This window comes from Anguilla anguilla, chromosome 18 (genome assembly GCF_013347855.1).
Source record: "Anguilla anguilla isolate fAngAng1 chromosome 18, fAngAng1.pri, whole genome shotgun sequence".
In the NCBI taxonomy this organism is placed as follows: Eukaryota; Metazoa; Chordata; class Actinopteri; order Anguilliformes; family Anguillidae; genus Anguilla; species Anguilla anguilla.
This window is the reverse complement of record NC_049218.1, coordinates 6,189,766-6,203,523: the sequence shown is the minus strand read 5'-3', so window position 1 is coordinate 6,203,523 and position 13,758 is coordinate 6,189,766. Positions and strand designations below refer to the sequence as shown.

Here is a 13,758-nt window from a genome sequence, read left to right as displayed (position 1 = left end):
CGACACGTACAGTAAATAACGAGACGAGCGTGCGTGTGCACAGGGAACCGGGGTTAGAGTGCGGTTAGACATCCAGACAGGAACAGTAAATGAAGGCACTGTGGATATGGGCCCTGAGGCTAGGCTGGCAGCTGCTCCAGTTCATCAGCACAGCAGTGAAATAGCGGTACAGGTGTATCAGAGCCGGTAAGAGGCAGGGCGAGTTTGCAGCTGCCTTTTGGAATGGGAGTGCACGGGGGCCACGGGGACAACGGGACGACGTTATTTCTCTGCCCCGCGGGCATTCCTTGCCCCCCGGGTGTTTCACATAGTTCCCATTTGACTTAGTACAGCGTGATATCCACTGTGGCAGTTGGGGTTAAGTGCCACTCGCAAGGGTAAAGCAGCCATGTGTCACATAGGATTCCGGCCCTGCCACCGGGGTGTAACGAGCTTATTTAACGAGAATCACAACATTTATTTGAAACTGAGTATTCTTCAAATTGATTGTTATTTTGTTACACTGATGAGTCTTTGTGGGGATCCCCTAAGAACTACAAGAGTCAATAACAAGATCATTTTTCAGGGTAAAGTTGTTGCCGGTTCATCGAACGTCCGCCATTTCAGCTGGAGGTCGACGGAGTGCTTTCCAAGGATCTTTTGAGCGTACCTTTTTCTTTTTGAAGCGACGAGGCGCGATGGAGCTCGCGGCTGAGCTGGGGGCCGCAGAGCTGTGACCTGTGACCTGTGACCTGTGACCTCTGTGTGCCGCGCGTTCCGTCCGTCTCGGTTTTGCCTCCGTTTAGCGCGTTTCCCTTCTCACCTCGTGCGGCTTCAGGAGTCGAACTTCAACCGCGGAAGAATTAGCACTGAGACTGCTCTCATTCAGAAGAGTGTGTGCATGAGGAGTGACAGCACAGGCGAATCTGGCCACTCTCTCCTGCAGAAGTGTTTGGCTTGACAGTACAGGTGGAATCACTATATTAGTTTACCTTTTGTAAACTTTTTCATCAATGCAGAGCCTATCAAGAGTACTTTACGCAGTACTAAAAGTCCAGAGATTCATAATATATTCAACAGAACATAAATTCCTTGAATGATAAAGGTTACTTGTATGATATAATAAAATGGCAATTCAGTATATGAATTAATAAACCACCGCTGTCTGTTTTGACAGACCATCAAAAACTATTTTTAAACAAGACAAATTATACAGCTAAATTAAATTTTGCTATAGTCTCACATATACTACATCCTATAGTTGAGAAAGTACCATTACTTTACATAAATGGATATGAAATGACTCAGTCTAATACAGCTTATTTATGGATCACTGACCTTCTGACTACATTTATAGCCTACTCCTAATATAGTACGTTTAAATAAACGCCTGATTTTAAATAAACCCTTGATTCGTCGACATAATCTCTTATTAGACAAACGTAAATGTAGAAACAGAGGAAGCGGACAGGACGCTATTTGCAATCATTCCGTTTTAAGAGGCAGTATAAATGCACCTTCTAAAAATATTCCGTCGAAAGATATCAATAAATGTCCACGTGGGCTCAGGAGGGTCACATTGTCACTTGTCGCGTATCATTGTCACACTTATTTATTTTTGGGACGTGAGATTTATAGTGGCCCGTTGCCAGACATGCTGTGGCAGGTGTTTGAATATAGTGGCGCAGTTACCTCTGTCTGGCCAAATAAATGAATAAATAAATATAATTGCTCTTACCTAGAAGCCCTGCTGTATGCTAATGGCCTAATTATCAGATTGGCTACAAATCCCTTGAATTATCTGCTCACCTTGTTTCCTCAGTTGAGCACTGTGAGAATTGAGTTCCCGGTTGACTGGTTAAATAACGGTAAAAATAAAAATATAAATGCTTGCATTTTGCCCACTGACTAGTCATAGTGTGTTGTAAGACCACCTCCGAGTAGCCTCTATATCAGAGGTAGAAGGTTCAAGAGGCAGAAAATAAAAGTCCTGCCATTCGTTTTTTTGACCTATGAACTCAGCTAGCTGATTCCACTAATTAGTTCTACCTCCTGACTGTAGAGTGCTAATTAGTAAATCCAGGTGATTGGAAGTGGGGACTCCTTTCTGAACCTGGATTTTCCACCCTGCATTTTTCACCACCTTTCCATACCTGCTCTATATTGGCCATTGCACAGGTCGAGATTTGTTATCATGATTACATTACGTTACATTTATTTAGCAGACGCTTTTATCTGAAGCGACGTACAAAAGTGCATATCATGGTCACTGGAACAACTACAAAACACGGGTTCGATAAGGTACAATACTCATTTCGTACAGCTATTTATAGCCAAGAACACAGTTCAGTTCACGTAGTGAACATTATTCTGACCTAACTTATGCCAAGCCAAACTAGGGGGATGATCACCATCTCCTTGAATATTAGTAATTCTATAGTAATTCATGCTTTTTTTTGCATTGTCAGAAAATGGTCAACCCTTCAGGAACTTGACATAACAGCCTAGTGTATTTCAGCAAACATACATTTCAGCAGACCTGGGTCAAATATGTATTAGTTTTGGATTCAAATACTGTTCTACCCTTTACTGGTCTGATCTGGTGTGTTGGAACCAATGAAATACTCTCAAAAAGTGCAAACCCCGCCTTCTGGTCATATTGGCAGGCTCAGTTACACCAGGCAAGATCAGTAGGGCACAGAAAAGTATTTGAATCCAAAACAAATACGAATTTGACTCGGGTCTGCATTTCAGTGCATGACAATTTATCGCAAGGCATTTCGTACTCTATGGCCACTGAAGTCAGTAGCGACAGAGTGGGTATGAATGCTTATGAATGTTCCTGAGTGCTTGTGAGCGCCGCTACGTAGCGTTTTACCGTAGTAAAACCGTATCTTTTTACACAAGACCCCCCGAAAAGCGTCGCCCAGGACCTGTTGACTTAACTTCCGCGCGTTCTCCCCCTCAGCAGCCGGCCGTCGGCTTGGGAACCGGTTTGCTGACGGCAGTTATACTGGCGCGACAAAGATGGATGCTCGGCGAACGCGCTCACGCCGCTTTTAGAGTCTGAGTTCACGGGGGCCTCTCGTTCTAAAGGTCAGACGTGGCCGCTCGTCAATGATAAAACTCCCCCCCCCCCCCCCCCCCGCCCCCCCCGTCTCCCCGTAATCATCCGGACTAACTCGTCCGGCCCTCGTCCCAAAGGTCACGTGGAGCGATTGCTTCGTTCGGCGTCCGGCGCGTCGAGAGAAGTTTTCGTTTGAAAAGCGTCTCTATCGGTAACCCCACGAGCAGGCGCACCCTTTCGCGTTCTCCCCTCATCCGAAATGCGACGTGCCGGTATAAAAAAAAACAAGCGAGAGCACTCATTTTTTAAGTTTGTATGCTTTTAAGAGGACTGACGGTCATACAGTAAAAACTAATACTGTGCAAAATACATTCCGAAATTTAGTACGAGTGTCCCGTGGCGAGAAGGACTGTTTGGAGAGAGACCAACATGTGGATGGGATGAGTCACTCAGCTTCAGGAGGATAATCATAAGCATTTGATGTCATTTTGGATATTGAGATGTGAGACCGAGGCATGTCCCAACAGCAGGCCAAAATGAATGCTGTTCAAGGGCGTCGAATGTGCCTTTGGCAGGTTGTGTCTGTCATTGCTCTAGACTTTGTTTTGTACTGTGCGAAATCGCATTGCGATTTAAAAGCTGTTGTTGATGCAAGTGAGGCCTAGTCTGAGGGCTGAGGCGTGAATTGCATGGGCGGGTGTTTAGGAACAGCAGCAGATGAGAGCGTGCTCAGTCAGGTGTCCCTGTTCTCTCTTCCCCCCCCCTGACCCCCGCCCCCCCCACACAGAGCTTCACCGTGGCGACAGCCAGCAGGAGAAGCAGGTGAAGGAGGCCCGCACCAAGTGCCGCACCATCGCCTGCCTGCTGACGGACGCGCCCAACCCGCACTCCAAGGGCGTGCTGATGTTCAAGAAGCGGCGCCAGCGCTCCAAGAAGTACACGCTGACCAGCTTCGGCTGCGTGGAGGAGGACGCCGCGCCCCAGGACTCCCACGAGGAGGAGGAGGAGGACGGCGTCCTGCCGGGCAGCGAGTCCGAGTTCGACGAGGACGGCCTCCCCGCCGCCCCAGACCCCACCTGGGACAGCGACTACCTGGAGGCGCTGGAGAAGAAGGCGTCGGCGGCGGGGCCGGGGGCGGGGGAGGGCGGCGGGGCGGAGGACCCCGGCCTGACCGCCACCTCGGGGAAAGGGGCGCAGCTGTTCGAGCAGCAGCGGAGGAGGGCGGCGGAGCACGCCATGCGGGCGGCGGCCCGGCAGCCGCAGGCCCCGCCCCCGCCGCAGCCCGCGGAGGCGCGCGCCGTGGGACCGCCCCCAGCGGAGGCCGGGGCGCCGCCCCCCGCCCCGGCGCAGCCCCCAGCCCCGCACCCCGCCGTCGGCATGGTGAACGGGGACGCCGTCGTCGTGGAGAGCCCCGTGGCGATGGCGATGGCCATGACGATGGCGATGGCGGCGTCCCCGGCCGCCCCGCAGGCCTCGTTCACCTCCCATCTGCTGGCCTCGCCCCCCCCGTCGGAGCTGCCCGAAATGCCCGCCAGCAACGTCCTGAACAGGACCGCCCGGCCCTTCGCCCCCGGCTTCATCAGCCACCGCGCCTCTACCGCGCCCGTCGTCTTCCGGCCCAACGCGGCCAAGAAGCCCCGCCCCGCCGCCGCGCCCATGGCCGTCCCGCCCCCTCACTCCTCCCCCTCTCCCTTTGAGATGCAGCCGGAAGCCACGCCCCCCCTCCCTCCCGTCTTCTCGGCCCAGCCGGTGCCCACCTGGGCGCCCCGGGCAGTCTCCGCCCCTACCACGCCCACGGCGGCCCACCACCCCGGCATGCCCCGCCCCCCTCTTGTCATGACGACGCAGCCGATCTCCTTGGCGCCGCCTCCCGCCGCCCGAGAAATTTCGGTCTCCCCCGTCGCGGCCTCGCCGATCGCGGCCTCCCCCGCCCCCGCCCCCGTGGCTCCTTACCAGCAGGGGGCGGAAGCGGCGGCGGGCGGCCGCACGGGCATCCTGCAGGACGCGCTGCGGAACCGGCCCCGGAAGGCCCTGTTCACCCGCCAGGAGGAGAAGAGGAGCACGCCCAACCCCCAGCTGCTGTCCATGGTGCAGAGCCTGGACGAGGGGCCGCGGGGGGGCGGCGGCCCGGACCGAGGGTTCGAGTCCTGCCCCGAGGACGACTCCTTCAACCTGGGCGCCGAGGCCTCCGACTTCTCCCGGGGCAGGCTGCCCCCGCCGGTGGCCCCCAAGCCGCGGGTGGTCCCGGCGGCCTCCGCCATCGGCCAGGGCGAGGGCAGGGGGGCGGAGCTGTTCGCCCGCCGACAGACCCGCATGGACCTGTACGTGGTGGACAACGCCCCCCAGCACCCCCCTCCCGTGACCCCTCCCGTCCGGTCCCGCGACCCCTCCCCCACGCCCTCCCTCCCCGCCCACTGGAAGTACTCGCCCAACATCCGGGCCCCGCCGCCCATCGGCTACAACCCCTTGCTGTCGCCCTCCTGCCCGCCGGTGGCGCAGCGCGGGCCCAAGCCGTCCGAGCCCAAGGCCGCGAAGAGGGGCGGGCGGCCGCAGCGGGACGGGATCCGCGCCCTGGACGCCATGCGGAGGCAGCCGTACCAGCTCAACCCGGCCATGTTCAGCTTCGCCCCGAGCCCCCAGCCCGTCGTCTCCCACCGGGAGGGCCCCACCCTGGTGGGCAGCTCCCTCAGCTCCCCCCGGCAGGTCCCCGTCAAGACGGCGAGGGCGTACGAGATCAGGCGCTTCTCCACGCCCACGCCCATGTCGGCGCCCGCCACCCTGACGCCCACCGTCATCCCGCCGCGCTCCGCCACCACCCTCGCCGAGCCCCTGTGCCGCCCCGACCTGGCCTCGCCGCCCCCGCCGCCGGCCCCGCTCGCCCCCGCCGCGCCCCCTCACCGCCCCGCCCCGACGGGAGCCCTGCCCCAGCTGCCCAGGCTGTCGTCCGGCCCCGTCCAGAGCTCCGCCCCCTACCCGGCCCCTCCCACGGCCTCGTCCAGCCTGGTCTACGGTGGCCTGCAAGGGGCCAAGCAGTTCAAGAGCGCCCCGGAGCTCTTCCCCCCGCGGTCGGCCACGGTGCAGGTGGCCAAGCCCCGCTTCGTCGCCTCCAGGATGGGCATCCAGGCCAACGTGTGGAGGCCCGGCTTCATGCACTACTGATGGGGATGCTGCACCGTAGGAGGCCTCTCACCACCCCGGCACTCCCCTATGTGACGGTTTTCCCCACATACAGTATGTGTGGGATTTACAAAGTGGTAAACCACTAAAGGCAAATATCCATGATTTCAATTGGAGCACACAAAAGCCACATGAGAGCAAGTGCTTTAGGGTTGCCTGTTCACAGCAATGCAGAGGTTATGGTGTGCATGCTATAATATTGTTCAAGTAACGATTTGAATCACTCCCAAAATAAAAAAGATTATCAAGCCAGATTGACTTGTTTTTCAGTTTAGAGACAGTTTCTTCTGTTCTGTGCAAATGTAATTGAAGTTCCAGTATCCCAACACCAACATCCCATCCCCCTTGTAAAATGGTAAAATGGATGATTATAGCTACAGGCATGCAATAGCAGAGTATCTAATAAGGTGTCACATATTGACATAGATTTTCCTTCTCTTCTTTCAAATTAACGCACCTTAATATATACCTATGTCTCACTGGGCTTTTGAAAATTGCATAATTGATTTCTCTTAGGCCTAAAATAAACTGGCAGGTTCGATGTCATATTCTGGTGGAAAGGTTTACCATTATTTTCATGTCTTCAGGTATTTTATAGCATTTGAGAGCCACGTGTTATTGCCTGAGATTAAGTTCCCGTATAGCAGGTGAGTTAACCTGATAGAGTTTTGGAGGATGATGATACAAATCCCTATGGCAACAACAATGATTTTGTAAAGGTCAGAAGTTCAGTTAAATTAAAGATGATATCAAATCAAGCCCACAAAATATTCTGTGTCAATTCAGAAGAACAAACTCAGATTTTTGTGTAAACTCACTCAAGTTAATTACGGTTCGACAGTTCAACTGAAATTTAGAATGTCTTGGATGAGATGCTTGCAAACTGTCTTCCATTAAGACAGAGACAGTGGTGTTTTTTTTTGTTTTTTTTTTAGTATTTGGCTAACTTGCCTTATAAGCATAAGTGCTGACCAATTCACACAACGGTTCTACTGCAGGTGAACACAGGAAGACCCATGAAGCACCACCTGGTGCCATGTCTCTTTCAGAAAGTGTGTACAGTGGTCTACTGGGGGGTGATTGCATGGATGCTGGACACACAAGCAGAAGAAACTGATGCAAGCTCTTGGAGATGAGTATGATCACCACGGCAACACTGAGCAAACAGGAACTTAATGATATGAGACAAATCAGGGCTGTGTCCGAATCAGAGCCCTTCCATACTATTGAGTATGCTTGTTGAGTACACTGGATGAGAAGGTTGTTGGAAGTAGGTGAAAATTTATTTAGATGGAATGTCACTAAAATACATAAAATGTACTCATAATAATGAAATGCTTATTTTCGAGTTTTCGCAGAGGACATGCAGGAGTATGCTTTTCAGGAAGTGCACAAATATTTTGGTCCCAGAAACATGGTGAGCGGCTTCGCTTTAAAAAGGAGGTGCAGCTTCACTGATGTTTTCCTTCAGTAACAATAACAATAACAAGGTGAGGTATGGCTGCGCAAGATTTAACTGCCAACTGCAAGGGCGGGACACCATACGACACTGTCACAATACGAGCGGCGGCGTATTATAATGGGTAAGGAGTTTGGTCTTGTAACCTGAAGGTCACAGGTATAGACTGCCATTGTACGTTGCCTTAAGCAAGGTACTTAACCTGCATTGCTTCAGCGTATATCCAGCTGTATAATTGGATACAATGTAAATGCTGTGTAAAAAGTTGTGTAAGTCGCTTTGGATAAGAGCGTCTGCTAAATGCCTGCAATGTAACAATGTACTGTAATGTAACAATACGGTTGGAAAATAGCATGGAGGATATTTCTCACATACTGCGTGCTGTACTCAACAGTATGCAGTTCAACAGTACACAGTACGCTTGCACCCAGTACATACTAAACAGGACACAGTACGCTTGTGCCCAGTACATAGTAAACAGGACACAGTACGCTTGTGCCCAGTACATAGTAAACAGGACACAGTACGCTTGTGCCCAGTACATAGTAAACAGGACACTGTACGCTTGCACCCAGTACATACTAAACAGGACACAGTAGATTTGGCTCTGATTTGGACACAGCCCCGGATTAGAACCCGAGTGTCCGCTCCTGTGATTGGCACTCCTGGCCAGATCACAGCCTGCCAGTCCTGTGCCACCTCACCCGTGGCTTACAGGAGGCACAGATGTGCCTGGCACGATGAATGTGCATCAGATGCTTTTAGGGAGCGTGTCGTAGCGGTGAGGGGATGTGACTTGTAAATGGGGGGTTGGGTGCTGGTTCGGTGCTTGTCGGTGTCTGGTGTAAACCTTGTGTCTCTCCGGTCCACTTCCGTTTATAGTGTAATAAGACTAACAAGGCCGCCGAGGCTGTTTTAACGGTGATAAGATAGCAAAGCTGTTAGTTCCTAGTCTCTAGTCTAACTCACATGAATTGATAGGAAATAATAATGTGTTGCAAGGACCTCGTTTGTGTAGCTTGAATCACTGGACTTGGCGTGAGCCGTTCACGTCGCTGCCTGCGCTGTGTTGGCTGTTTGATAAATGTGCAGCGAAAGTGATCCACGTGTTTGTTTGTTTGTACATTTAATTAAAAGGAATCGAATTGCCGTGACGTTAGGACCGCACTGCAGCTAGACGATGCTGCGGTGCGGTGTGAAAGAGTGTGAAGGAGATGAGAACGATGTTCAGGGTGTGGCTGGCCCCGGAACAGACAAGATAAGTGTCTTCGTTGGTGGAGATGGTACAAACCACACGCAAGTAGGCTCCAACCTTTTCTGCCTCGCTTTGGCCCTGTTTGCAAGAGCGATAAACAAGCAAAGTTAAACCAGGGTCCTATGGCTTGTGGTTTACACTACACTTCTTCCTGATGTCAGTTAGGCACTGTTGCTATCCAAATTACTGAATGAAGAAGTCTTGGTCATAAAAACTCTTGAAGTCGTAACATTCAGAGTCCACCATCTTGTTTTTTTGTTTTGTTTTTTGTTTAAACAAACCTAAGATGGGCTTAGGGTCATCTCTTGTTGTGGAATGTACCATTTCTCTAGGGGGAGGGGAGTCTTGTCAGACAGGAACAGATTGAAGAGATTGTAAGAAACTCCCACAGCCTCCGGAATAATGAAATGAAGTGATTGGAGAAGACGGGGTGGGGAGATGGAAGGGCAGTTGTTCCACACTGCCAGTGCCATTTGCTCTATGAAGAGAATGCAGGAAAGAACTCGAAGGACACCTTTGAAAGAAATCAATTTGACTGTTGTTTCATGTTTCATTTAAAAAGCGAGCTTGTATATTTTAGAACTTGTCTTGTATATTGTCTTAATTCCTCCTGTTGCATATAATGTGGGAAATGATCTTAATTTAGCCAGAAAAGGAAAGGTCTATGTTGGCCCTCTCACTGGGGATTGAACTTGTGGGTTGAGTGAACTGCTGGTGTTTTAAAAAAAAAAGATATTTCCATAGACAGGAATGCTTTTACAGGCTGAAGGACACACTGATTTTTAGTGGAATAAAAATTTACTTGAAACCTTCACTCTTGCCCTCTTTCCTGTCTGAGTTTGTCTCTCTTAAACAAATCTTCCCTATTCTATCTATCTATCTATCTATCTATTTAGGCCTATATCTACCAGTCTGTGTCTGTTTTTCTTTATCTGTGAAACCTAAACTTTTTTTCAGGATCAAGTGAAGTAGATTGTCTTTCTTGAGGTTTGTGCAGAACTGTGGCTTTCTACTTCTATAACTGACTAGCTGTGTCACACTCACCTCTATTGGTCAAGGGGGATGTGGATGAAAAGTGCTCTCTCATTACTGCCACCTATCTACCGGCTTGTGAACAACATGCTCAGTCACACTGAGGGGAAGTAACGTGTGACAGTAATACGGAACGGGTAAGAGAAGAACAAGGGTTCCTGAAACCCATGGTTGCACTTCCTCAGATAATAATTAGAGGCCGATTAGCCTGCTGAACATTCAAGAGGTGATAAATGTGTTTTGCTGTTTCTGTGAAAGCAGGTTTCCTCCCTCAGACCAAAAGACATGCAGGTTAGGTTAATTGGAGGGTTTAAATTGCCCTTAGGCATGAGTGTGTGGGTGAATGGTGTGTGTGTGTGTGTGTGTGTGTGCTCTGCAATGAACTGGTGACTTATCCAGGGTCTATTCCTGCCTTTTGCCCAGTGAATTCTGGGATAGGTTGCAGCACCCCGTGTGACCCTGACCAGGAATAAGCAGGTTATTAGATGGATGGATGGACAGATGTTTCTATCTTTTGTCTGCAAGGCTCAACGGGAATACATCTACAAGAGGTGTGTCATCCACCTACACGTACACATGCTCACATGTCACCACCAGATCCCTTCTGATTGGCACGTGAGGCTACCGTAGAAAACTAAAAATAGGTGTATTTCATTTCATTCTAGCTGTACCTGGCACCGGAGGACAATCGAATTAACTTTTAGCTGACAGGAGCATGCTGATATAGCTTACGCTCTCCAGACCGTGATAAAAATAGACTATCATTCCTGGCCTCGGCCGGATTGACGTTCCACCAGATAGCGTATGAGGAAAGCTGACGGTTTCTAAATAAAAAAAACTGCTATCAAGCGATATCTATTCAAAGTCTGACCCTGAAAACAAGCCAGAATTCAGCCAGAATAAGCAGCAAACTGCATCCAAAAAATAAATAAAAGACTATTGTCAAGCTGGACGCTGTACCAGCGCAAAATGGAACAGCAGCTTAAGAATTACACTGCATACATTACAGGGATCCAGTAGACACACTTACACAGAACAACTTACACAGCTTTTTACACAGTACCAGCGGGATACATACTGAAGAAACTCAGGTGAAGCGCCTTGCTCAAGGCTACACAGGTAGCATCCTACAATGGTAATCCTGTGTGTCCCTGTAAGCATGGCTGAATGCACAGGTGAGTGTGTGTGTGTGTGTGTGTGTGTGTGTGCGGTACGTGGTCCGTCACACTTCGCCCTTGGGCCTCCAAGTCATGTGTGTGCGGGTGTATGTTACAGGCAATCTGTGGGTCATCTGAGGTTGTGGAGAACATGTGTTTAGGTTCTTCCGTGAGTTTTTCTTTTAGAGTATTTTTAACACAGTGCACATTCAGCTCTTTGCCGCTTGCTCTGTCAATGGTTTCATTTCATTTATCAGGCGTCCATGTTTATACCATCCAGTGCCACACTTTTCAGTCTATAAACTAATCATACGATCAATTCAAAAGTAATTTTTCTCTAAATTAACCATTTGTCATACGGCCCATGGAGTAGCTTAGATAAAATGAAAGCTTTAATTGCATGGGAACTGGCCTCACTGATTAAAAGTCTTTGGACATGAAAACAGGAAATGCTTAGCTTGGACAACTTTGTATAGACCTTTCATGGACCTTTCATATAAGGTTTATAAACTATTATAAAATTGACAATTGAATTCAAGTGGGGGAAAAAACAAGAAGCTGAAAATGGTGAATCAGGACCTATTATGTTTTCATAAATTATATTATAATGCTGTTTATTTATTTATTTAATAATACAGGCTCACTTTCCTTTTGAGTACTTGTGACACAGTGTTTGTCTCAAAGGTGCCTCAGCAGTAGTAGACCTGATATTGACCTTGACCTGATGATCAATTCACGCTGTTGTTTTGACATTTTACCACTAAAGTTAAACATCATAATAAACACAAGCAAAAAAAGAAAAAACATTATTATCCACATCTCAAGATTTTTTTTAAAAAACCATTATAATCCAAATCTCAAGGTTAACAATACCATTACAATCCACATCTCAAGGTGAAAAATACCATTATAATCCCACATTTTAAAGTGAAATTAGCAGTCTGGCTCAGCAGATGAAAACTATTCTTATAATTCATCAGAAGATGGCACTGTGACTCCATTTGTTCACCTTGAAACTTGGAAACATTTTCATCGTCGACAATGAAATGGTACGTTGCCAGGAAGGGCTTCGAAATTAATGCTCGCACAACATCAAAATTCACAAATGAAGACTTACAAAAAATTGTCATAATCTAAATTTCTCTACAGAAACACTCATTTTATTTTTATTTGTAAAATAATGAGTGGACATATAGCTGAAAAGTATTTCATGCTCTGAGCTTAGGATACTGGAGGACTTGGAAGGGTTTTTCATTTTTGTATGTATAGCTTAACTTCAAATACTTAATTAGGGTAACTTGTGTAAACCCACATCTGTACGCCCTAGTGGTTAATGGAAGTATTGCAGCGGTGCTTGGCAGTCAGCTGTGTTCTCTGTTGTGTTGGAATCTTTTCCGTAGCCTCGCCTCTTATATTTAGCTTATATTTCGGTGTCCGGATACCTCTGTGGCTCGACAGTTGCTTTTTACGAGGGCAATTTGGTGAGTGTGAAATCTGTGATGGATTCTTTTTGAGCACGCAAGTGTGCAAGCGTGCAAGTGTGCAAGTGCGCGAGTGTGCAAGCGTTGGTTTGTGCGAGTCCAGTACACCAGCTGTCCTGATGAAAGGTGGGGAATCCCAGCCGATTGGAGCTGGGGGGTGGAAACACAACGGTTTTACTGTTGCTTAGCGACACTGGAGTCTCATGGCGATAAGTTGAACTCACTTGCGTGTGCACGTGACATCAATGGTCAAATCCTTTCTTCTTTTTTTTGGGTTTAGCTTGCTATTTTCATCTTGTTTTGCAGAAAGGCAGGTGGAAGACACACAGACACACTCCAGATGCATTATTGTTTGTGTGCCCATCTACCTCAGCTTCACAGGAGGCATATATTTGGGGGGGTTTGGGGGGTGGGGGGGCGACAGGAGGGGCCAAATTTTCCAAGAGAATTCCGTTTATTAGCAGGAACTGTCAAACTAGCTCAAGTGATTGTATTCATGGAGGGGTTGTGGCAGTAGCAGTCTTCATGGGTAAATGAAACCTGTGCCCTAGTTCAATTTGTCCTCAAATGCACAACAAATGCTCTACAGCTGATCAAAGGAGGGAAACTCACTGAGGTGTGAGAGAGGCAGAGGAAAGATTGGGAAAACACAAAGAAGGGAAACTCACTGAGGTGTGAGAGAGACAGAGGAAAGATTTTGGGAAAACACAAAGTTCCTGGCAGCAGTCCCTGTTCCCATCTCCTGGTGATGATGTGTCCCCAACACCACCCCTCCGCATTCTGAATCTAGGATCTAGCTCGGTGGAAAAAGTGGAGCAGAGGCTTTCCAAAGGTGTGTCTCCACACTTCCTGTGAAAAATGGACAAGGGGTTCCCTTTGCGTGCGGATTGGTTGGCCAGTTGCAACAGCCACACAGATCAATAGAGTTTTGGGCTCAGACAATGCCCCCTCCACCAAACAGGAGTTAGGGCAGATCAATGGGAAAAAAAAACATGGCCACCAACTCGGAAGGTGCCACTGGGGGTCTCTTCATAACCGAAAAGGGTGAGAATTTAATCCAAAGTCAACAAATTAATGAAGGGGAAAAAGGGGTAAATCAATTGGGATTTATCCCCCTCCCCCCCCCTTCAGTCCTGGGGGGGCCATTTGAT

The 13,758-nt window shown here is 49.1% G+C and overlaps 1 protein-coding gene across 1 annotated transcript in view; it reads left to right on the top strand.

Annotated features, from left to right (window-relative positions):
* Positions 1-6,475, top strand: part of synpo2la (synaptopodin 2-like a) — a 15,739-nt gene extending 9,264 nt beyond the window's left edge. Inside the window, exon 4 of the mRNA XM_035400918.1 lies at positions 3,834-6,475. Coding sequence (XP_035256809.1) covers positions 3,834-6,205 — 2,372 coding nt within the window. The 3' untranslated portion in view covers positions 6,206-6,475. The remainder of the gene's footprint in view (positions 1-3,833) is intronic.
* Positions 6,476-13,758: the final 7,283 nt, after the last annotated feature.